The sequence below is a fragment of the Marmota monax genome, unplaced genomic scaffold (assembly GCF_021218885.2).
Source record: "Marmota monax isolate L192 unplaced genomic scaffold, Marmota_monax_Labrador192_F-V1.1 WCK01_AAM20220418_F8-fsc00280, whole genome shotgun sequence".
NCBI lineage: Eukaryota > Metazoa > Chordata > Mammalia > Rodentia > Sciuridae > Marmota > Marmota monax.
The window spans coordinates 1,468,962-1,494,386 of NW_026692080.1; the positions used below are offsets into that span (position 1 = coordinate 1,468,962).

The following is a 25,425-nucleotide window of genomic DNA, read 5'->3' on the forward strand; positions in this document are numbered from 1 at the left end:
AATATTAAAAAATTATAATATATATTGTCAATTTTTAAACTACTTAACAGAGTTACTATTTCAGCATGTGGGAATCTGAATAGACCTATTTTAATATATCCCCCTCCCCCAAAAAAGGCCATTACAGGTGCATATTAATAGAATATCATAATTTAATTATGATAATTTCTTAACATGATTATAAGGAAAAATATTGCATGTTCAAGAAATACAGATAACCTGAGACTAGATTTGAGAAAAGAATGAGTTATTACAACATGATGTATATGCTTACTGTAATTGTGAAATAATTTCACTTAAAGACTCCAAAGTATCACTTGGAACAAAAAATGCTCCTTCCCATATTGCCTAGTGCCCCCTTGACATCCTTATTCCTCAGGGTGTAGATAAAAGGGTTGATTGTAGGAATCATCACTCCATAGAAGAGAGCCATGAACTTGGGATGGTCTCTTGAAATGGAAGAGGTGGGCTGAAGGTACATGCTAATGGCTGGACCATAAAATAAGAAAACCACAATGATATGAGAGGAACATGTTCCAAAGGCCTTTTTCCTCCCCTCAGAAGATTTAATCTTAAGTATGGCATGAGCAATGCTAGCATAGGAGGCAAGAATTAAGTATAGAGGAACAGCTATTATAAAAATGCATGCCACAGAGAGTGCAAGTTCATTAGCCTTCTTTTCCCTACAGGCAATCTTTATCAAAACTGGAATCTCACACAATAAGTGATCCAGTTTATTGATGCCACACAGTGACAATTGTAATGTAAGTGTGGCTTCTGAGATAGCATAGGTCAGTCCACATAGCCATGTAATGGATATTAATAAGATGCAAATGCGCTGATTCATGATGAGGGTGTAGTGCAGAGGTCTGCAAATGGCCACATAGCGATCAAAAGACATGACAGCCAAGAGAAGACATTCAGTGGCTCCCATTGTGCTGAATAAATAAAGCTGAAGTGCACACCCCACATAGCTGATGGTCTTCTTAGAGTTTCCTAGGTTAAATAGCATCTGAGGCACAATGCTGGTGGTGTAACACATGTCCAAAAAGGAAAGGTTGGTAAGGAGGAGATACATAGGGCTGTGCAGATGGGCATCTATCTTGCACACCAGAATTATGGCGATGTTTCCCATCATGGCCATGGGGTATGTTATGGGAAGAATAACAAATATTGAAAACTCTAGCCAAGGACGGTCAGCAAAGCCTAGTAGAATAAAATCATCAGGGTGGCTATTGTTAATTAGTGCCATGCTTTCCAATTTGTTTTACCTATAATAGAGAAATAATAAAAACAGATTCATAAATAATGATAATATATTATTATGCATTGTTTATCCACTATTGAAAGATGGGATACAGTAACTTTTGGGGGGAATAATATAAATGATCTTGTATCAAGTGACCCAATTTCTCTTCATAGCACTGTAAGTTAAAATCAGTCACCTTCAATAGGTGAGATCACCATTCTGAATCTGAATTTCCTTCTAAGTATAATATGGCTATCTCCTTAAATTATGAATAGGATTATATGAAAAATAGAACTGACTGTGATTTGAAAACATAAAAATATTGTTTGTTGAACTCTGACTTGCAGAAGAATTAATAGAGCACAAAGCCAACAATAAAAAATTAAGTTGTTACTTGCAGGAAAAAGGATGAAACTGGACAGGAATGTGTTCAGCAAAGTAAACCAGATGCAGAAAAACAAGTATATTTTCTCTCATATACAAAAGGTATTGGGAAAGCAAAAGGGAAAAAAGGAGATTTAATGAAAGTAGAAGGGAGAATATTAGGGTATAGAAAAGTTATGGGGATGGAGAAGAGGAAGATAAGAGGAGGTCATAGGGATTGAAATTGGCCAAATTATGGTATATGTATGCACAAATATGCCACAAGGAAGCCTACTATGAGTAGGCTGTTCCTGTATCTGGGCATCTGCTAGAGTAACTGAGATATGGGCTGAGGATCATGTGGCTCATTTTTAGAAGCACTGCTTTAGGGAAACACAAAAATATTAAGAATATTAAAATATTGAGGTAGTGATAGTAGAAGAAAATTAAAGAACTAATGTGTAGCCATAAGAATAATGATCAAGATAACCTTCTCTGGCACCAATTAGTTGGTGAAATAATTATATTATCTCTATGGGGAATAAGAAATATTTGATGTTAAAGAATCTATCTGAGCTATTTTGAATTCAGCAAGAAATATTAATACTTTTAACATTATTTTTCTCCATTATAAATGAAGAGAGTAGAGCTATAGTCACATACATTTCTCCATGCTTCAGGATTTGTTTTTTTCTGTATTTTTTTTTCTTTTGTAATTGCTTGGTTAAAACTTTGGGCATTTTGTTTTTCATGTTAGATATTAGTTACTTTAGTCCTATTGTATGGATTTTCCTTTATTGAATGGGATTATTACCTGTTTTTATGTATGTTTTGGCCAGTTATCTAAGACTCATTATACAGTTACAAATACATTTTTGAACTCTAGGTAACTACTCTCAGAAGATAAGTCAATTTACAAATGCAGGCCCAGAGACCTATTCAAATTCACATGTTGTTTCACATTGTCAGGATATACATATTCTTGTGTTTTTCAAAAATATCCACATTCAATGTGACAAAGTCAAGTAGCTGAGAAAAATGGCATTTTGAGAAGACAAACAATGAATTGACATTTTTTGTTTATATATTTTCCATTATCTAGTGATGCCTTTGGGTTACATAAAATCCACAATGTCTAAGTTGGGCAACATTCAGGTGGAAGGTTACGGTAGCATTTTAGTCACAAAATTCCAAGTTACTTTATAAGTGAAACTAGTGGTTAAAGAAAAAAAACTACATTTTTATGGTCCAAAGGTACAATTTTGATATTTTGTTTATCATTGAGGCCTCAACATCCTCCTGTGACATGTCACACAAAGCTATTCAGAGCTAAGGTGAGATGTGAATCTTGCTCTTTGTATATTATTCTAGATCAGAAGCATACAATAATAATAATAATAAAATGATGATGATTCTAACTAATCCTTAAGGATCCCTGTTTGCCAATAAGCCTTTCATCCCTGTTAAATCAATTAGTATCAATTAGTAACCATCTTCATTATCTATTTTATCATATCAAAACCTTATGATAGGGAAATTTTAGTTACATATATTTTCATATGTTGTTAATCTTTCATTCTAATCTGCTATAACAGATACAGTTGTAAATTCAAAAAATGATAGATAGTTTAAATGAGGTGGTAAAATACGGAGACAATTAGTTTAAAGATTCTGTAGAAAGTATCTGTACACTGTCAACATTTATAAACAAATGTGGCTCAGATACTTCATTTAGCTAACATTATTTAAAATGTTATTTTTATTATCACACATTCAGAAATATAGTATAGCCTATTTTTTAATGATAAAAATTCTGTTGTAGATAGATATGAATCAATAATTGCATTCTAAAAATAAATATTTATAAAATTGCAAACTACCCACATTGTTATGTAATTGAAGCATCAGTCATCCTTTGTCTATTCATTTAATACTGTCATATTCACCCTTTAAATTATTTTTCCAGGAACCATCCTTCAATAGTTTGAAAAGTAAATTTAGATTTAAAATTTTATGAATTCTTCATAATTATTTTTATCTTTAATGAAAGCATTTACTCCAGTATTCTTTGAGTGATTTTATTAAATTTATATTTTTAAAAACTTTTATTCTTATTATTCACATAATTGTAGCTTTGTGGATGGTCATCACTCCTTTCAAAAGACAAAATGGTAGTACATTTGGTCATTGATAAATTTTATTTGGTATTCATGGTAATAGCACTGGGCAGTAGCAGTATCATGACTTTTGTAAGGAAACAGGACTACTGAAAAATAACTAATTAGTTAACATCAGGTTACTAAAGGTTTTATTTTGAAAGAGTAAAACAGAAAGTTTCCTTATTGTGCTGAGTCAGGTAGACAGAAATCTCCCGTTTTATAGAAAATCTGGTCTGTTTGGGATCTATCTGCTTCCTTTAAATCTTCAGTTTGATTATGTGGCATTCAGTATGAGAGACTAATTCAGTTTGCTCTGCTCTGTTGGAGCCTACTAGAGGAGTTCAGTCCAAAACTAGATTTGCCTAGGGACACCACAGCAATTGTGATTTTATTTGGAAGCAATGGTAATCCACACAATATTAAGCTCTATAATTCTATTCTTAGGACTCTTATTTTCTCCTTGTTATTCTCATATTTTATTACTTTTAATTCTTGGATTCTGTGGCTTTTGAATCTACTACTCACAGTAATTTTTAATCACTATTTCACCTCACAAGGGTCTATTTATCTACAAATCTCAAAGTCACTGCAACAAAGTGTCAAACTCTATTCCATTGATATCTCCTTAGTATCTCCATTCACATTTCATTGTAGTATATCCTACTCACACTTCCTTTTCATCACACACAATATATTTACCACATTCCTTAGCTTTATATAGTAGAAGACCACAAGAAGAAATAAGAGTTATTTTATTTGACATCAAAACATTTGGATGAAATATGAGGACAAGTCAATCTATGAAAAATTTGTATACTAAAAACTTATTTTTTTATTAGTTGCTCAAAACATTACAATGATCTTGACATATCATACATTTGATTCAAATGGGGTATGAATTCTTATTCTAAAAACTTATTTATACAACATATTCACATGATTGAACGAAATCTTCAAACTCCACTCAGGTATTAAGCATGTCAGAAGTAATATTTATTGAAATTTAAATATGTTTAATGTTATTTTATGTAAGAGTTTCAAAAAAAGAGAATATATACAACGAGTAATGTAATTGTTTCATAGACACTGGAGTAGGCATTTCTAAATTTTAAAGAAGTCTCCTTGAAACCAAATGAAATATTCTCTGACTTTCATACTCATATCAGGCACTATGCTCTACACACATTTCAACCATCCCTGAGAATATTCACCTAACCCATAAAGGGTATTTTTACTTACCTTATTTTGATAAATATGACTCAGTTAAAAGGATTTTTGCAGGAGTACCTTAAACATTTTCATACTCGAGAGAAGAATAAAATGTAGTACAAAAATGAGTACAATATTTAAGAATCAACTTTAAAACCCTTAGTTTTTCAGTTGATAAATGGTGCCAAAAAGGAAAGACAGATTAGATAGGTGATAGTAGAGAGAACAAAGGATGCTTTGTGTGAACGCTATTTGTACACTCTTACTGAAACCTCTTGGGAATGGGTTTCAAGCAGACCATTTATTTGTCCTTATCCCAGTTGAGTTAGCAGAGCATGTTCCATGGGAAAGAGTTCTTTATGGAAATGCATCTTTTGCACAATTAGTTACCTATTGAATTAAGTTGGAAGTGAGTCTCTTCTGTTGTTAGATGTGTTTTAAAATAACCATATTCAATTTCAGAAGATGTTAAACATTTATTTCATTTTTATTTATTTAAAACTATTTGTAGATATGTATTTGTTTTTCTATTGATGAATAATAACTGCATGTTTATGGAATACAGTGTGATGTTTTGGTATATTTATACAATTCATGTTGATGATCTGAGAATACTAACTTATCCATCATTTCAAATATTTGTCATTTGTTTATGTTGAGTACAAACTTCTAATTGAATTACATAATAAAATATTATTTACTATAGCAAACTTCTATGTAATAAAACACCAACTCTTCTTTATACATGGCTATGACTTTGTAACCACTATGTTGCTTATACATTGTGGATGCTAGTGCCTTTTTGAATAAATAGTGTGCGAATGTTTTTTCCTATTCTGAGGTTTGTCTGTTTAATTTGCTAATTATATCCTTTACTATTGTTAACAACTAAAAGCTTTTAGAAAAAAAAAAAAACAAAAAAACTTTTCTTTCTTTTTTTTTTCATTTGTTGCCTTCACCTTTATATTCTTGTCTAAAAATTCTTGCCCAGACCAATGTCATGGTGTTTCTAGTTTTTCTAGAGTTTGAGGCTTTGCATTAAGGTCTTTGATTAACTTTGAGTTTATTTTTTATATAGGATGAGCGAAAGCAGTCTAGTCTCATTCTACATGCAGACCTCCACTTTCCTCAGCACCATTTATTGAAGAGGATATCCTTGCACAAATGTATATCCTTGGAAAAATCCTTTGGAATTTCTAATTTTTCTATTCTTTTCCATTGGTCTATGTGCTTATTTTTGTGTAAGCACCAAATTCTTTTGGTTCTCTAGTTTTGTAGGATATTTGGAACTCAGGCTATGTTTTGCCTTCACATTCCTTTTTTTGCTTAAAATTGCTTTGGATGCATGGGATCTTCTGTAGTTCCATACAAACTATAGAATTACTTTTTAAAATTTCAGTCAAGTATGATTTTTGAACACTAATTTTAAATAAGATACAATCAAGCTCTGTATTTTCAGGGAAATTGGTTCCAGGATCCGAAACAGGTATAAAAATCTGTAGATTTTCAAGTCTCTTATTATAAATAACATAGTATTTGCATATAACCTGTATATATTCATTTTTTGATTTAATTTTAATGCCTAATACAATGTAAATAGTTGTTATAAGAAAATGGCAATAAATACAAGAAAAAATCTGCACATGGTTAGTACAGACATAAATCATTGTGGACATATTTATGGAATACATTATCTACTGATGTATGGATATACATCAGATATACATGTATGATTGTTGAATGTATGGACAGAGAACCCATGAACATGGAAGACTAACTGTACAGTGAATTAAATAAGTAGGAAAAATCAGATCGGTTAGATAAATGATTTGAGGGAATTTAAATGTGGGTTTTCTGATACCATACTTCATTTATTCTTAAAATATCTCACATAATATTTTACTGTTTAATCTGATTGTTTCGCTGTTGAGTTCCTTATGCATTCTACAAAATAATCCCTTGTCAGATAGTTTGCAATTTTTTCCCATTTCTTATATTGCTTCTTCAATCTGTTGATTCTTTGCTGTGCAGAAGATATAATTCCATTTTGTTCTTTTGTTACCTGTATTTTTGAGATCTTATTTAAAAAAATTATTGCTTATGCCAATGTCTTGAAAAATTTCTGCCATTTTATTTCTAGTAATTTCATAGTTTCCCATCTTACATTCATGTTTTGATTCTTTCTGAGTTTGTTTTTGCATATGATGAGAGACAGTAGTCAAATTTCAGTCTTGTGTACATCAGTTTTCAGTATATACCACTAATTGAACAGGCTATCCTTTTCTTTTCTTTTTTCCCCTTTGATGAGAGTTATTTGGCTGTAAATGCAAGCAGTTATTTCTGGACACTCTATTCTGTTCCATTGGTCTGTGTGTCTGTTTTTGTTTTGATTACTTTAGCTGTGTGGCATATTTTGAATCATGTAATATGGCATCTCCTGTTTTGTCCTTTTTGGTGAATAATTGGCAATTTGGGGTTCTTTGTGCATCCATATGAATTTTAAGACTTTCTTTTTCTTTTTACTAAATCTCTGAAGAATATCATTAGTACTTTGATAGCATAGAATCTAGAGAACACTCTGGGCAATATGAACAGTTTAATATTAAATTTTTTAAATAAATATATTCATTGTATTTTTTGTGTCCTCTATAATTTCTTTCCCCAGAGTTTTGTAATTTTTTTTTTATAAAAGTGTTTTGTTTCCTTGACTCAAGTCATTAAATTCTTGTTAAGTGTCTTAATTTGTCATTAGGTTCAATGTTTGGAATTTTAAAAATTTTATTAGTGCATTATGTTTATCCATAATAGTGGCTTCATGTTGACATAATCATGCATGCATGGAATATAATTTGCTTTATTTCAGTTCCTATTACTTCCTACTTTTTGTTCCTCTTCCTCTACTGGCCTTCTTTCTATTTATTTATTGTTTCTTAAATTGGTCCTTCACAGTAGTAATATTTACATATTTATATATTGTATTTACATCTTAACTGGGTCATTTTCATTCTGCAGTTTCTTTCTTTTCCCATTCCTCCACCCTCCCCCACAATTCCATTCCTCTACTCCACTGATCTCTCTTCTATTTTTATGGAAATGACCCTCTCCCTCCTTTTTTTTTTCTTATTTTGCTCTAGATTCCACATAGGAGAGAGAAAACTTTGACCCTTGACTTTCTGAATCTGGCTTATTTCACCTAGCATTATGTTCTCCAGTTTTATCCATTTACCAGCAAATGTTATAATTTCATTCTTGTGTGTGTACACGTGTGTGTGTGTGTGTGTGTGTGTGTGTAAAATCATTCATATATATGTATGTGTATACATACACATGTAACATATATGCCAAGTCTTTATATTGTGTACTCTGGGTATAAAATTATAGTAGTAATCATCTTGAATAGGTTGAGAAATCAGTTATTAAAGATAATAAAATTACTATTATACCAAATAGAAATTGAAAAGGAGAAGAGAAAAATGGACAAAGAAAATAAAAAGAATGAGTAAAGATAGAATGAATAAGTAATGCAAACTACAATAGAAAGATCAGGGAAAAAATTGAAGGTATTTGAGGTAGAAGTAGGTAATGCAAGAAGGAAAAGAGAAGCTATGAGTAGCAAATGTAAACCAGAGCTAGGAAAACAAAAATAGAATGATCCCAGTAAATGCTTTAAAACATCAGAAGAAATAAATCAAATATGTTGAGTGCTCCAATGTCAAATAATAGGAGAACATCTATGGATTCAATATGAAGAGTATTATCTGCAGGATCGCTGCATGTGATAATTCATGGCAAGGTAGGGAGATTTTTAAATGATTCTTCCTTATTTATGTTTCATCAAGATTTAGGAACTTTAGAAAATGTCCACTACTTCTCAGCTTTATTTCTAGGTGAAAGGGTAAAGTTTCTAAGCTGCTTCTAAACTGCAAAGCCTGAGTTAAAATGTAAAAGACCAGGCATTGTAAAGTTCCTAAGCTGCAAGGCCTGAGTTAAAAAGTGAAGGACTAGGTATTGTTAAGTTCCTCTGCTACACCCAGAACCTGAAATTTCTGAGGCAGTTAAGACAATGCCCTACTGGCCATTTAGTTGATTAATAGCCTAGGGCCCTGTGCAGCTTGTCACATAGGCATACAGGGCCTGAACCAATCAGTTTGAATGTGTACCCCACTTAGGAGTGACCAATCACCCCCGCCCAACCTGTTCCCGCCAATGAATGTACTAATCAAGTTTAAGAATTGTTGTTTGATTTTCCCGTGCCTCATGATGATTTGTCCTGATGTATGCAAAGCCTCCGCCCTCCCCAAAAAGTGTACTTAAGCAGTGCTCAGCCCCTGCTCGGGGCTCTGGGCTGCTCTCCCTTCTTGAGTGAGCACGGAGCCCCAGCGCGCTGGAATGGATCCCCAATAAATCCCCTTCTGCAATTGCATGAGTCAGTCTCTTGGTGGTCTCTTCCTCCGACGCTTCGCCGGACCCTTACATAGGTTTCATTGGGTATGGAGGTAGTGATTCCATAAGCTCCCACCTCTGATAGAACCATAGTAGAACCCTCCATTCCCGTCTTTACTGTCATGCACCTACTATCTTTCTCTTGGGTCAGAGGAGACAGTCCCTAATTGTGACTTAGTAGCCAGGTTATTCCCTGCTAACTTTTTTTTTCTTAGATGTCCTCCTGAAGAAAACCTCCTTGTGTCCAGCACTGTCAAATACAATTTGGAATCCCCTGTGTATATTTTGGAGTGTGTGGGGTTTGGTCGTCTAAGGTAGAGGTCTGGCTGATGTGCTGCTGGTTGACCTGCTGAGGGATATAGGGCTATCACCCCTTCTGAAGTGCAGAAGTTGCAGGTCAGTGGGCTTGTATCTGGATTGTGGATGGTGTCCATGTGATGCTCCCCTGTAAGTCCCTTTATGAGGTGTATTGCCATTTTGTATGCATGAGGTTCTCTGCTGGCTACTCACAGTTATCTTTAGAACATGCCTTCTATGAGTTCATGAATTTAATTAAGAATTAAGTTAACTGGATGCTTTAGAACTCATAGATATGGAAGCTCCTAGAAGTACTGGGACACAAAAGCTACTTCTCTGGTTGCTATAGTTTTCCTCACCAGCCAGTGTTTATTAGCCCTGAGAGGTCTGAGTTGGCATGCTTGGACGGTGCTGTGTCTGCTGACTATTTCTGTTGGGTGTGAGAATGTAGGGTGCACAGCTCAGGGCTGTCATTGTCTCCTGCTGGATGCTTAGCACCTGCTCCCTTCTGCAGGCGCTTCTTTATACTGGCATAGAGCTTGGTGGCTGTCTTCAACTCTAAGTCCTATAGATGTGGGCTCTCTGTGAGAAGTCTGTGGTTGCAAAGCCTCCATCCTGGCTGCTGCAGATCAGTGGGGTACTGTTCCTGTGACTGGGGTAGAATTTCAGTTGGCCTTCCTTTGTCTGAGCTCCTAAGGCTGGGCAACTGTGAGCATCACCTTCAGTCCATTTGGGCTTCTTTGTGGCAAACAAAGTGCTTGGTGGTTGTCTGACACTATGGGGCCTGTGGTGTCCACTCTCTTTGGGCAGTCTGTGGAATAGAAACCTCCACACTGGTTGCTGCAGATCACCAGGATTTTACCCATCACTGTGATGGAAGTGGAGTGTCAATTGGCCCATCTTTGCCTGAGGTCCTGCAGAGGCTTTGGGGTGCTCTGGACTGGGGTTAACACTACCCAGGGATGATTTATTCTTGGGTCAATTCCATCCCATTCCTCTTGTCCTAGGGGAGGGGGAGGGGGTTTTACTAACCTTCAGCTAGCAGCTATCCCTCTAGAAGTTTCTTCCAATAAGATTACTGAAATAACCTGTTTCAAGCAGTTTCCTCTGGTTTTATTTATTACTACAGGTGGGGAGAAGATTTATTGCTTTAATTTCTTCATAGGAGACTAGCTAGTTGTGGATTCTACTGAATGGATGTGCTGTTTGATACAGTTTTCAGCCTACAATTTGGGTTAAACTGTGTGATCTTCTTCACCTTATATCCAGCTCCTGTCCTGTTTTAACTTGGTCTGCCTTTTTTTTTAAGCAAATCTTGTTAAGGAAGTAAGATTTGGGCTTCCCCCGCCCCCCATTCTCCTTCTATGTTACCTTTTCCCTCTCAACACACCCCGGTCAGAGATAGGAGTCAAGGATTTCTGTCTTTATTTTCTGCTTCAGTAAAATATTTCAATTCCCCATAAGTCTCAGACTGTCCTATATTGAGTTTTATGGTGTTTGCTCTGTCACTCAGCTTTCTGGTCAGCTGTTCTTTCTCTGCTTTGTTTCTGGCCATGGAGGAATTGAGTGTTGCTCTTCAGTTTCACTCTGTCATCATTTCCTCTCCTTGATAAAATTTATTCCTAGACATTGTATTATATTTTTGCAGCTGTTATAAATGGGATCTCATTCTTTATTTCTCTCTGAGCATTCTCATGATTGCTGTACAAAAGTGCTACTTATTTTGGTGTATTGATTTTGTGTACTGTAACTTTACTGAATTCATTTATCAGTTCCAGTGGTGTTCTAGTGGAATAGTTTATTTTTTTTAAATATAGAAATATATCTTCTACAATGAGGAATAATTTGACTTTATATCTTTCTATTTCTATTTTCTTTCTTGCCTAACTACTCTGGCTAAGACTTCCAGTATTAAACTGAGTAAGAGTGGCAGAAGTGGGAATATTTGTCTTACTACAGGTTTTAGAGGAACAGTTTTCCGTTTATCCCTATTCAATGTTAAGTTGACTAGTGAGTTTGCTGTATATACCCTCTATTATGTTGAAATATATTCCTTCTATACCTACTTTGGTACAATTTTTATCCTGAAGGGATGTTGAACTTTTAGCAAATGCTTTTTATGTATCTACTGAGATATTCACATGATTTTTGACCTTTCCTTTGTTGATTTGGGGTATTACATTTATTGAATTGATTTTCAAATAGGCGCTTTAGTTGTGGTCTGTGAAAGGTGTTTAACCATTCTGGCATCTGTCAGTTAAATTCCAATTAATTATGGTCAATAATCTCTTTTATATGCTGTTGGGTTCCATTTGCTGGTATGTAATTGAGTATTTTATTTTGCATATGTATCAATTAAAGGTATGGATCTAAAGTATTCTTTTAAGTGTGTGTGTCCTTATTTGATTTAAGTATAGAATAATACAAAGAGTTTGGTACAGTTCCTATCTTTTCCATTTTTTTTGGAATATTTTGAGAATTACAATTAAATCTTCTTTAAATGTTTTGTAGAATTCAGTCAAAAAGCCATCACATCTTGGACTTTTCTTTGATGGGAGATTTTAAATCACTGTTTTGATCTTATTACTCATTATTGGTCTGTTCATATTTTCAATTTCTTCTTGATTCAATCATTTTAGGGAGCATATGTTTAGGAATTTGTTCATTTCTTCCAGGTTTTCCAATTTGTTAGCATCCAATTGTTAATAGTTTTTTATGATCAATTTATTTCCTGGGATCAGTTGTAATATCTCCTTTTTTACCTCTGATTTTATTTATTTGGGCTTTTCTTTTTCTTTCTTTTTTGTTTTTGTTTATCTAGCTAAAGAGTTGTCAATTTTGTTTATCTTTTTTTTAAAGAATGTTTGCTTCATTTATCTTTTGTATAGTCTTTTAAATTTTGATTTTATTTCTGCTCTGATATTTATTTTCGTTTGAATAATTTTACATTTGGTTTGTTCTTTTATAAGTACTTGAGGTGTATCATTAGGTTGTTTATTTGAAATCTTTCTATTTTCTATTGTTTTCATTTATTATTATAAGCTTCCCTCTTAGTTCTACTTTTGTTATAGCACACAGATTTTTATGTTTTCATTTCAAGAATTTTTTTTTTTTTCATTTTTACTTGCTTCAATGCCCCATTGGTTATTTAGGAGTAAGTTGTTGAATTTTGATTTACTTGAATTTTTCCCATTGTACTTGTTTATTTCTAGTTTTATTCCATTTAGCCTTTGGAAAATATATGAAAGGATTTCAGTTTTTAAAATACTTTTTAAGACTAGCGTATGATTTAACCTGGCGTTTTTTTTCCATTTGCTATATTGTATACTGCTGTATTGGATGAGATGTTCTGTAACTGTTTTTCAGGTCAAAGTCATTTAAAATATGGTTTAATTCTGATGTATCTTTACTAATTCTCTGTATGAATGGCTTGGTCATTGAGGAAAGTGGTGTATTTATTTCACCAATTATTATGGTATTGAAATCTGTCTCTCTCTTTAGATGTAATAATATTTGTTATACTTATGATAGTTATCTCTTCTTGCTGAATTGATTCTTTTAATATATAATGACTTTCTTCATATTTTTTGTAATTTTTGATTTAATTTTTCTTCTATTTGATATGATTGAAGCTGTTATTGCTTGCTTTTGATTTGTGCAGTATATCATTCTTCAAACCTTCCTTTTTAGTCTGTCGTGTGTATCTTATTTAGTGAAGTGAAGTGAGTTTCTTTTAGGCGACCTATAATTGGAATTTGCTTTTCTAATTCATTGACCAACATTTTCTTTTGACTAGAGATTTTAATCCATTCATATTCAAGTGAACTTACTCTGTCATTTTGTTGTTTTCTGAATTTTTACATGTTCTTTCTTCCTTTCCACCTCTGAAAAATTCCCTCAGTTTTTCCTTACCTGGGAAGTGTTTTATTTCACTTCATTTCTGAAGAATAGCATTGTGGGACATAGTATCCTTAGTTTTCAGGTTTTTTTTTGTTTGTTTGTTTGTTTTGTCCTTCAGGATTTTGAAGATATCATCATGTTCTCTTATGGCCTACAAGATTTCTGTCAAGAAATCTGTCTTTATTCTAACCAGGATTTCTTTGTATGTGACTTGACACTATTTTCTTCCTGTTTTTTTATTCTCTCTTTGGCTTGTAGTTTTGAAAGTTTGACTATAATGTACCTTTAAAAATGTCTTCTAGGGTTGAGTCTAGTTGATATCCTTTGAGCTTTCTGATTCCTGATGTACATATCCCTTTTAAAATGTGGAATTTTTTTTTTTTGCTATTAATTCAATTAAATGAGGTTTTGATGAATTTTTTCCTTTTTTTCTTATTCTACAACTCCTATAATATGAATATTTTTTCACTAATAGTGTTCTATATATCTTGTTAGCTTTCTTCATACCTTTTCTTTTTTCTTTATTTTTTAAAAAAGTATTACTTTTTCTTCCTTTGTTTTAGTTGACTTTCTAAAATACCTGTCCTCAAGTTAATAAATTCTTTCTTCTGCTGGGTCTAGTTTGTTGAAGAAACTCTCCATTACATTTTTTATTTCACTGATAGAAATTTTCATTTCCAAGTTTTCTGATTGATGCTTTTAAATGATTTCTCTCACTTTGTTAATTATTCATGACATTTGTATCATGTAATGTTTCTTCTCATTTTATTATATTGTCTGTATTCTCCTGCATCTTGTGTTTCCTTAAGATCATTGCTTTAAATTCTTTTCTGTAATTCCATAGATTTCCTTTAAATTGGTGTGTATTTCTGAAGAATTGTGTTCCACTGGAAGTGGCATAGTTCCTTGCTTTCTCATGTTTCTTGGGCCCCTACTTTGATGTCTGTGTATCTTGTGTAACAGGTGCTTCTTCCCATTTTATCTAGGAGCTTTCATAGGAAAAATGTTTTTTCGTTTATGTGTGATATAGGTTGTCAGTTGAATTGGTGCTTTGGTTGTGCTCTATGTAAGCTCAGAAATATGAACTTCAGCTATAATCAATTTCAGAATTGTCTTTGAGCCCCTCAACAGTCTAGGCTACAGAAGTTCTTGAAGATATTGGTGCAAATTTGCAATGGATTTGGGTTTCCTATAGTGTGGATCATCAGGTTTCACAGAGTCTAATTTTGATGAGGTTGGATCTTGTGATAGTGGCGACTGTAGTTCCAGGGATGTAGGATGCAGAGAGAACCATCCAGTCACTGGGGGTGTGCAACACTGGCAGCATTAGTGCTGGAGTCATGCAACATGAAGGAGACTTTCCTAAAGACCTTGGGATGACACAGATTATCCCTGGACTTGAGGTACTGGAAGCTGCAGGCTTGTAGCCACAGGGATCTTTTCCAGGTACTGCAATATTAGCATGGGTGATACTGGTATCTCTGGCACCAGAAATTGTTTTCCCAGGACTTTGAATTCAAAGGAGATGTTGAGCACAGGTGACACCAGGGATTTTGGCACCATTATCTATAGACTCAAAACCATGGGATTTGAAGGGCACCATCCCTAGGCCCATATGGTAAGTGTGGGTCCTTCTGGGGCCAGTGATCCTGGAGCTCTAGAACATGAATGATGCTTCCCCAAGGTCTGGTGGAGTAATTGCTGCTGGTGGTGGCAGTTTCAGTTCTGGAGCTGCAGAACATGATTGGGACCATTCCCACTCCCACGGGGCAATTGTGGACAGTACTGTTATTTTTAAACTCAATAGCCTTGGTCCCATATCTTCAGAATGCATAATGGCCTGTCTCATGCTATGACATATACATAGGCCTTAGTCTCCTTACAGCATCAGAGGCTTGCTACAAGACTTTAATGCAGGATAGAGTCTAAGATTGACTGTTGTAGCACATTGGGTTGTGAGGCTTGTGGCGCCTGTTGGGGCCCAAGGAGCACTTCATCTTTAGGTGAAAGAAGTTGTTAGACCACAGAAAGTTCCCCAAGCTGGATTTAGCTGAGTACTATGGAATTCTCCTGCAATTAGAATTACAGGTTTGCTGCAATAATGGGGGTTATTGGTACCTTCCAACTTACCTTTCAACTAGCAATATGGAGTCTCCCCCTGCCCCTGCCCAACCCCACACCACTTCCTGAATATCCAAGGTCAAAATAAGTGTTTTTCATCTTTCTCTCTGATACCTTTCATACTATCTTATGGTGTTTAGGATTCCTTTACTTCCTTGCTGATTTTCATATTCTTCCCTCAATCTCTCTCCTGGAAATGTAATTTTTATTTGTTTCCCTGTTTCTTCTCTGTGACAGGTGAGTGCAGGACACTTATGTTTAGCCACATCTTCAATCCAGCCCTCTATTATAAATAGATGGTGACTTATCACAGAGAATAAAATTCAATTATTTGACTCCATTTCTCCCACATTCTGAATTTTTGATGTTATAATTTCATGTTTGTATACTATTATGTCTTAATAATTGTAGTTATAATCTTTTTTGATAGTTTTTTTTTTCTTTCATTCTTCATCTTACAGATAAAACTGTAAGTTTCTTATTTCTTTTTGCACACTTAGGAGTGCAGACACATTTTAGGTGTCTCAGAATAATGTGGTATATGAAAATAATGTAGATATGGACAATATAAAATAGTTTAAAATATTGATGATTATTCACATGTTAGACTCAAATCCCTTTATATTTGTTATTTAAATTACTTATATATGCCTCACAAATTTACAGATATTTACAAAAATTTTTTTTGAAAGTAAGCCTTGGGAAATTGTTGTGGTAAACTTGAGGGTTGGAATAGATGTTTCTAAAATTGGTTGCCAAATGTTTAATTACATTAGCCCTGTAGTTATTTCACTCTCAATAATGCTTCATTTCAAAATAAATTCAATGTTAGTTCATAATTTTAAGGTGGTGTCTAGTAGGAATCAAATAAATATCAATGGAAAATTTTCAAGAAAAATATGAAACAGAATAAAAATTTGCTTGGGTCCTACTATTTACCTCACCACAAATTGATTAATTTATTTCCAATACTTTCATACACATATGTAGGTGCCCACAAAATTTGGGTCACTCTCTAAGTATAAATTTTTTGACTTTTATCTCACTTAATGGTGAAAATTATTATTTTAAATTTAAATATTAATTTTTAAATAATGTTATTTAAAATTAATTTCTAAGAGAAATTACCAATTAAAAATTTTGTAAAACAATCACAGTGTCTTAAAGCAACAAGACTCATTTTTTTTGTTTATGTCTCATTTACATTTAATGTCATTTGAAAATCTATTCCATGTTACTCCCCATTAGAGATACAAGTAGATGGAGTGGACCGTGTCAAATATTTCCTAGATTTTTGTGATAAAGGGAAGTAAATATTGCAAAACACCCATTGACACTGAAAATTCGTAGGATTTTGACAATTAATGTACCTCATACTTATTGACCAAAGTTATATAAAGTCACACATTTGTTGAATGGCAGAGAAAATTATAGACTTATCATATGCCTAGAAGGAATGAAAAAAAATATTTGTGGAGATTCTTAGAGACTACCACAGTCTTCCATTTTAGTCATAAAAAGATTTATTTTATTCTTCTTCCTATAAATAAATTATATCTGCTCCTTTCTAAAGAGAAACAAGCATTTCCATCCAGTTAGTTTACAACCTTAACTCAAAGTGTAGGACCTCTTAGTGCTCTCTAATCTCTTCATTAGATCTGTACTTGCATTCTCTTGGCTCAGTGATCTGTAAATTAAAAAAGGCAAAGTTACCTGCCCTATGCATACTCAAAATTTAACAGATGGAATTGAATGAAGGAGACCAGTACTAACACTCCCATTCAGATAGAGGAAATTTAAAGAAGATCATAATTCATAAGTCCCAAGAAATGCTGAGAACCATTGAGCAGTTATTGTAAGAAATTCCAACTGTGAGTTCATAAATGTTCTCAACTTCCACTTACTGAAAATAGCTCCTTTATTCTTTGTTTTTCATAATCCTTTAATTCTACATTTTGGATATCCTATTTCCATTATCCTCAATGGCTATATTTGAAGAAGACAATGTAAGTTTTCTCAACATCCTTTCTATTTAAGAAAATTAGGAGACCAAGGTTTATTTTACATGTCAAACAGAAGGTTTTGAAAATGCAGATTCATACTTTATTTGTTATATAATTCTTTCAACAATTTTGCTTCTTATCTATTTGATCTAAGTTGATTCAATGTTCCAATGGCCAAGTTCTCAATTCTTATCAAGACACAATTCTCTTTATATGTTCATTTGTAATTTCCTTGAGCCTATCAATCTTCGGTGGGATAGGCCTATTCACTTTTTTCTTTACTTTGACTCTCTTTTCTCTGAATTACTTATTTCAACTGAAAGGATATATGGGGTGTTTTTGTAATTCACAAAGAATGTTTAATAACAGGCGTATGATATATATTCTTGAATCAATTCTTACTACCATATATTTTATATATGTGTGTATGTATATTCATATGAATATATATAATTATACACATATATATGGAGAGAGAGAGAGAGAGAGATATTTATGTGTGTAGGTGTATGCACACACATAAATGGGCACTTTATCACTGAGCTATATCTAAGCCATTGTTGTTTTTTATTTTGAGACAAGTTCTTGCTAAATTGTCCAAATTGTCCTCAAACTTGAAATACCCCTGCATCAGCTTTGTGAATAGCTGGAATTACAGGTTTATGTCATAGTACCTGGGTTAGGGGTTATATTTTAATTACCTTTTGTTGCTCAAAGAATGTTCACAATTTAATGTGTTATATGAAATTGAGAAAATATTTATTTTTTTTCACTCCTCTAGCATCTGAAAATCTAGACTATAATGAGTTATTTTATTTTGAGTTGAATACATGGACTTTTTTTAAAGTCCTGTAAAAATGTATCCAAAAAATAACAAATACAAGTGTTTTCCAACCTCTTTGTCTTGAGTCATTACAATTGGGTTCATTATTTAACATATAAGCTATTAAAGATGATAGTGTATCAAGCATTTCTACCCTGTCACTATGGTTTCAATTTTTTAATATTGAATTCCTCACTGTCTGACACCTGATCCTGTGCAGTGCCTCCTAATTTATTTTTGTTTTGAAATTAAAACCCTACTACCAGGACCAGTTTCTATAATCAGTTAGTGTAAGTATAACCTATATTATAATTGGCTAATTAAAACCTCTGAATTTTCAGTGACTGTGAGTAATAGGTATTTTTTTCTCACTCATGCTATTTGTCTATCAAGGGCTGGAGTTCTACTCCACATTGTTCTCAAACTACTTCAGGATGATTCAGAACTCTACCTTGAACATTGTTTTGATGGTAGAGAAAAGAGAGCATGGCATCATCAAAAAATGGCTCACATCATTTTTATCATACCTTTTATTGATAAAGCAAATTAAACAGCTGGGTTGCTTTCAAATAAGGCAGGTAATTGGAATCCTACCATCTCCCTAGAAGGGGAGAGGAAATAAAATATTTATGAACTCCTATAATTTATTCTATGTATAAAAACTGTTATTTTCAAAGTACTCAAGGAAATAAAAAATAGGATGCTAATAGTATTTCTGCTTCTAAAATTGGCAAATGTCTCAAAGATGATAGATCCCAGAGTTTACAAAAGGTCATGAAGGAAGCATTCCCATTTACTCCGTATAGTGATTCTAAGAATGTTAAAGGGTACTATTTTTTTTTTTTGTAGTATGAATTGGCAATGTATGTTAACTCTAAAAAACATATAATTTAAATCAGTAATACCAGTTCTAAAATTACAAGCTGACATCCTAACCCATATCCATAGGTTGAATTTCTTTGCAATATTATTTATAATAGCAAACATAAGAAGTAAAAAATATTCAACAATATAAAAATGGTTAAATACACTTTATAACTGTATGGTAAAATTTAATTTGTAGAAATTTAAATTGTTTTGAAGAATATAAAAATATTCTCAGGATTATTACAAATGCACAAATAAACAACAACAAAAAACCCCCAAACAATTTATAAACTCCATTGACAGGGAGTTGGAGGGAGTGAATAAAGACCCAGGTAAAGGATGATGGTACTAGAAATGTGAATATTCAAAATTAGGGAGAGATGGAAGGTTCAGAAGAGAAAAGATTGATATGGCTCATGGTTTCCAATTTGTATTTATAAACAAAAGGTAAATTCATTTATTAAAATAGTGAACTTAAGATGAGGATTTTGTGGTAATGGAGAAGAAGTGTTTAGCTTTGAGATGTGTTAAGTTTGAAATGTTTTCCATATATTCAACAAGAGACAGCAATAGTTATTTTATGTTTGGAAATTTTAAAAAGATACTTGTGCCACAGATAAAACTGTTTTTATAATTTTGTATTTCTTAATGCTTTTGTGAGAAAACCAACATTTAAAAAATTTTATGCTTACAGTCTCCTTTTTACACTTATTTGAAATATTACCTTTCTTAAACAAAAGAACTATGTGTGAGCTATGTCTTTTTCTTTGCTTTTCTACTCCTGATGGTACATTCTGTGTTTTGGTTATATTGCTTTGCTTAGTGAATAAAATCTAATCTTTTTGGTTAACATGTCTATGTCTTATATGGTTTTTGAACTTTATGTTTTTAACCATTGTAATTTCTGAAATGATTTGTCTTGCAATCCTTTCTCTGTGGCCTAAAATGCGGCTTCGCCTATGTTCTTGTGTTATTAACTTCAAATAACTATTTAACTTAAGATGAGGCTTTTGTGGTAATGGAGAAGAAGTGTTTAGCTTTGAGATGTGTTAAGTTTGCAATGTTTTCCACATATTCGACAAGAAACAGCAATGGTTATTTTAGGTTTGGAAATTTTAAAAAGACACTTGTGCCACAGATAAAACCATTTTTATAATTTTGTATTTCTTAATGCTTTTGTGAGAAAACCAACATTTAAAAATTATATGCTTACAGTCTCCTTTTTATACTTATTTGAAATTTTACCTTTCCTATACAATACCTTTCTTCACTATGTGTGAGCTATGTCTTTTTCTTTGCTTTTCTACTCCTGATGGTACTCTCTGTGCTTTGGTTATACTGCTTTGCTTACTGAATAAAATCTAATCCTTTTGGTTAACATGTCTATGTCTTATTTTTTGAGTTTTATGTTTTTAACTATTGTAATTTCTGAAATGCTTTGTATTGCAATCCTTTCTCTGTTGCCAAAAATGCTGCCTCATCTATGTTCTTATATTACTAACTGCAAATATCTATTTAAGTGTTTCAGTTTCAGGATGATTTCCCTCAAGAAGTAGAGCATTTCTTCAGTGATTGCTTTTTCTGTGGTCATATACTACATCATGAACAATAAATGTTTATTGAATGACTGTCCATAAATGAATTAATTCAGATCACTATTAGGAAAAAAAACATTGTCATTTACAAATCTATGTAAGTAACTTTATAATTTAGGAGAGATACCATATGTCTGAGTGAGAATTGAGCACAAATGGGGAATTTGACAGAAGTAGAAAAAGGAGAAATGTTATCCATGGGGATTAAGGGGATGGATTGAAAATAGAACTGCAAATAAAATGCAACTAAAATTTCAGATTAAATATGCATTATTTAAAGCCACCTAGACTAGAGTCGACCTATAGGTTCAGGACAATTTTGGAAGGGTGCATACATATTATGGATTTTATAAAGAGATGTGAGGATGTAAAGTCATAGAGAACTTAGGTTCTGAATTAAAGAATTTTTGGTTTGGATTGCCTGGTTATTTAATCACAGAGATATGGAAACTGTCTTAAGGGATAAACAGAGATTGTTCTAGAACAAATAATATGCAGGTAAATGGTAAAATATCCAACTCTCCTGACTACTCCAACATTGATAGGAAGAAATTAGACTGATTTGGCTTAAAGACAGTGCCCTTGGGGGACTTCTAGAAGGCAAAGAAGTTTTAACTTAGTTCGCATATATTGTTTTTGTAACAAAGGAAGACTTTTGTTTGGTAGAATTCAGTGAAATCATGAAAGCCTGAAAATAGGGAACAGCTTTCCACCTTCCTTCTGAAGACCTGATTTTCAACACTGCTTGAGCTATGAAGCCATAGGAGATCAGGATCAATGTCACTGGAATTAGCAGAATTAATACACTGCAGAAAAAGAGCTCAGCCTCTATAGGCTTTATGTCAGCACATGACAACTTGAGAAGGGCAGGAACCTCACAGAAGAAGTGGTCCACTTCCCGATGACCACAGCGTGGCATGTTCAGTGTCAGGCAAGACTGCAACACTGAGAGGCTGAAACCAGTGAGCCACGAGAAGGCAGCCATCCTTAAGCAGAACCAGCGGTTCATGATGATTACATAGTGGAGTGGTCTGCAGATTGCTACAAATCTGACAAAGGACATAACAGCCAAGAGGAGACATTCTGTGGCACCCAGGGCCAGGAAGATGATAAGCTGGGCCACGCAGTCACTGTAGCTGATGGTGTTTTTGTTGCAACAAATATTTGCTAACATATGAGGGACTATGCTTGTGGTATAACAGAGATCCAAGATGGAGAGATTAGCGAGAAAGAAATACATGGGTGTGTGAAGTTTGGGATCCAGAATGCTCACAACCATAATGGACACATTGCCAAAGATTGTGAATGTGTATGATATTAACAAAACCACAAAGAGAGGCATTTGTAGCCAGGGACTATCTGAGAAGCCAAGTAGTATAAACCCTTTTGAGGAACTGTCATTTGCCCAATTCATGATGACTCACTTATTTTTTTTTGTTCCTAAAAAAATATAAGAATAAATCAGTAAATACATATTATTGATTACTCACTGGATCTGAATTGAGTTATAACAATTGACTTCATGCCAAATATAATCTATAATTAATTAATGAAGACTTTGTGAAGAATATAGTTATTTTAAAACTAAAAATCATGGTTCTTCTGTTTTTAGTAGTTGTGTTTGACTTTCCCCCACCCCCAACTGCACCGTGTGCTGGAGACTGAATCCAGAACCTCAAGGCCTCATACATTCTAAGTGTACGGTTTTCCACTAGATTACATTCTCAGACCTTGAATTATTTTTAAAGTAAATTATTACATTTAAATGGCATAAAGAACATAATAATATGTGTATATGAGATTGGGTATACTTAGTACATTTTAAATCCTGCCTTCTTACTTTATAATACAACATTTGAGTAATACATGCTGCTTTTAATCCAAGTCAAAAAATGTTGAGTAACTTATAAATTATGAGTCTTATCTAAATGTATAATTGATATAAAGAAATTCTGCTTGTTTTACTAAGATCTTTATGTGATTTTTTTTGAGTTGTATTTTTCTTCTATGCATGTCTATTCCCAAAAAGAACAATCATGGGATTCTTTGATTTATAGTAAAAATTTATAGACTACTTGTGATTTATTGTAATGATCATGGGTATCCTCTCTCTATTCACAAATACCCTTGATGAAAATAGTAAAACTTATAATAAAGTAATTATTTGATTGATATGTAACTGACACTCCTTAGTATCTAAAGTACAACCTTTCTAATTCTCACCAAAACCCTTAAAAATATTTATGATTTACATTTTATTGCTATTGTGACTCAGGGAGATAAGTAATGTGAATAAACATAATGTGAGGCCAAGACTTACACCTAAGATTAAAATACACTTCTCTCTTTGTGTACTAGTTCCCGTAAAATATAAAAAGAACATAATAAGAATATATGAAGATGACTTACACCATTTGAACTTACAAACATAAGAATAAAGAGAACTGCAATATAGATTTAATGAAAAAAGCAAAATAATAAAGACTGGCATATTTTACCACAGAATGAGAAACTTTATCCAGAGTTAGAAAAACTCACATTGAAGTATAAACTGCCAGGAGAATGGGTACATGAGAGTGAACAAAGACTTGTAGGTCCTCATAATTTGAGTTGTTTTTAAAATTTTCATTTCAACATTGGCTTTTTAGCTATCAATATTCATTATTTCTTATGAAAAACAGTAACCCACCTTCAGCTGAAAACTATTGTATTAGACTTTCCTGAATTCCCATATAACTTTAGATATCCTACTGACTCTTTCTATGTATGGAGATATAATGAGCAAATGTTCATTCAAAAGAATGAAAAGATAAAAGGGACTGGTTTCTAGGAAACAAATCAGACACTCTAAATACAAGTTATAGATGAGATGACCTTGAGAGACACTTTCTACTCATGGTAACATAATTTTCTGTAGTGGATACCACTCACCTTTTTTTTTTTCTGTGACAGAGAGATGTCTACATCTTTCTTTGTGCCATGTCTGGATGGAGGTTGTACCCAATAATGAGTTTTAAACTCAGTAAATTTTTAAGCTTTCAGCCATGTGGTTTTTCACCTACCATTGAAAAATGAAATTAGTGTGCAAACTGGGCTGCATCAAAAACAATAAAAAGTCCTCATGATAAAGTGCAAGTAAATTATAGATATTGTCTTCAATCATGGAGGCATTTTTTGACTGACATAGGCTCTCCTCACCAAGATCCTAGTCGACTGCCACAATGAAAAGCTGATTTTACATATATCAATAACATTGATGAGAAATGTTTGCCCCTTTAAGTAAAACCAACCAATCAATATTCCTTAAGGACCCATGTTTCACACAGCACTGCCCTCCATCTCCTTTGGGATTTGAGATTTCCTCAGGCTTAATTGGCCATTGTGTCCAGAGAGACAAGAAGTGAACTCCATTACCAATTAGCACAATACTGGCACAAAAAAATGCTTCATTATTCCTACAACTAGGGTGAAGGTTAGAGCCAAACAACGTGAACCATGAAAATAAGTTTGGGGTTGTTTAATTAGGAAGGCACAAAAATAAATGAACTTACAGCCCTAAAATTCCCTTTAAATGGCCTCAGTGCAAAACAGTGATGGGTTTACATGAGAAAAAACATTTCTAATGTGATTCCTTTAATGAGTAATTCTGAGTAAACCTATTACAGATATGCAGGTTAACAAAATATGTTATACAAGGTCACTCAAAATAGAAATTAACATACTGAAGTTTAAGGTTAGTATTAATGCACTGGGGCCGAACAACTGGAAATGACATGGTATTGCAACAGGATTAGTTTTCAAAAATAAGTTGACATGTGCAACTTATAATATGATATGTGCTGATCTAAGTTTTAATAAAATAAAGGTTATAATTCATTTAATATTAGTCTAGATAATATCTGAAAGAAAATATTGAGTTAACATTTTAATGTATTTATTTCCCCTTTATTTTTCTGTGCCCCATGTATTCTTATAAAGTATGAAATCATATTTGTAGAATATAACAATTTTCTAAATTACATTATTTCTAATACATGGTTTTGAAGCTTTTATAAACTAATAATTTATTCATAAATTATATGTACTTTTAAATACTTTAAAAATAATTTTTCTACAATTAAATATTTTTATTTTCTTAATCTGTCACTTTTTGCTATAGTACATTATAATTAAATGTTTTCATATTGTAACTTCTTCACTATTTGTTTTTATAAATTTACTTATTTTTTAGATTGACAGATAAAATTACATTTATTGTGTACAACATGATATTTGTATGAATAAATACATTGCAAAATAGCTAAATCTAGCTAATTAACATATACATTATCTTACATGTATATCATTTTGGTAATTATATACTTAACATCCACTCAGCATTATTCAGTAGTATAGT

The 25,425-nt window shown here is 32.9% G+C and overlaps 2 protein-coding genes across 2 annotated transcripts; both read right to left on the minus strand.

The window, feature by feature from the left end:
- Nucleotides 1-313: 313 nt before the first annotated feature.
- Nucleotides 314-1,252, minus strand: LOC124103390 (olfactory receptor 2B6-like). Its single transcript, XM_046459975.1, has one exon. It carries the CDS (start codon nucleotides 1,250-1,252, stop codon nucleotides 314-316), a length of 939 nt encoding a protein of 312 aa, XP_046315931.1.
- A 20,393-nt stretch (nucleotides 1,253-21,645) lies between these two features.
- Nucleotides 21,646-22,443, minus strand: LOC124103312 (putative olfactory receptor 2B3). Its single transcript, XM_046459876.1, has one exon. The coding sequence runs from the start codon at nucleotides 22,441-22,443 to the stop codon at nucleotides 21,646-21,648; it is 798 nt and encodes a 265-aa protein (XP_046315832.1).
- Nucleotides 22,444-25,425: the final 2,982 nt, after the last annotated feature.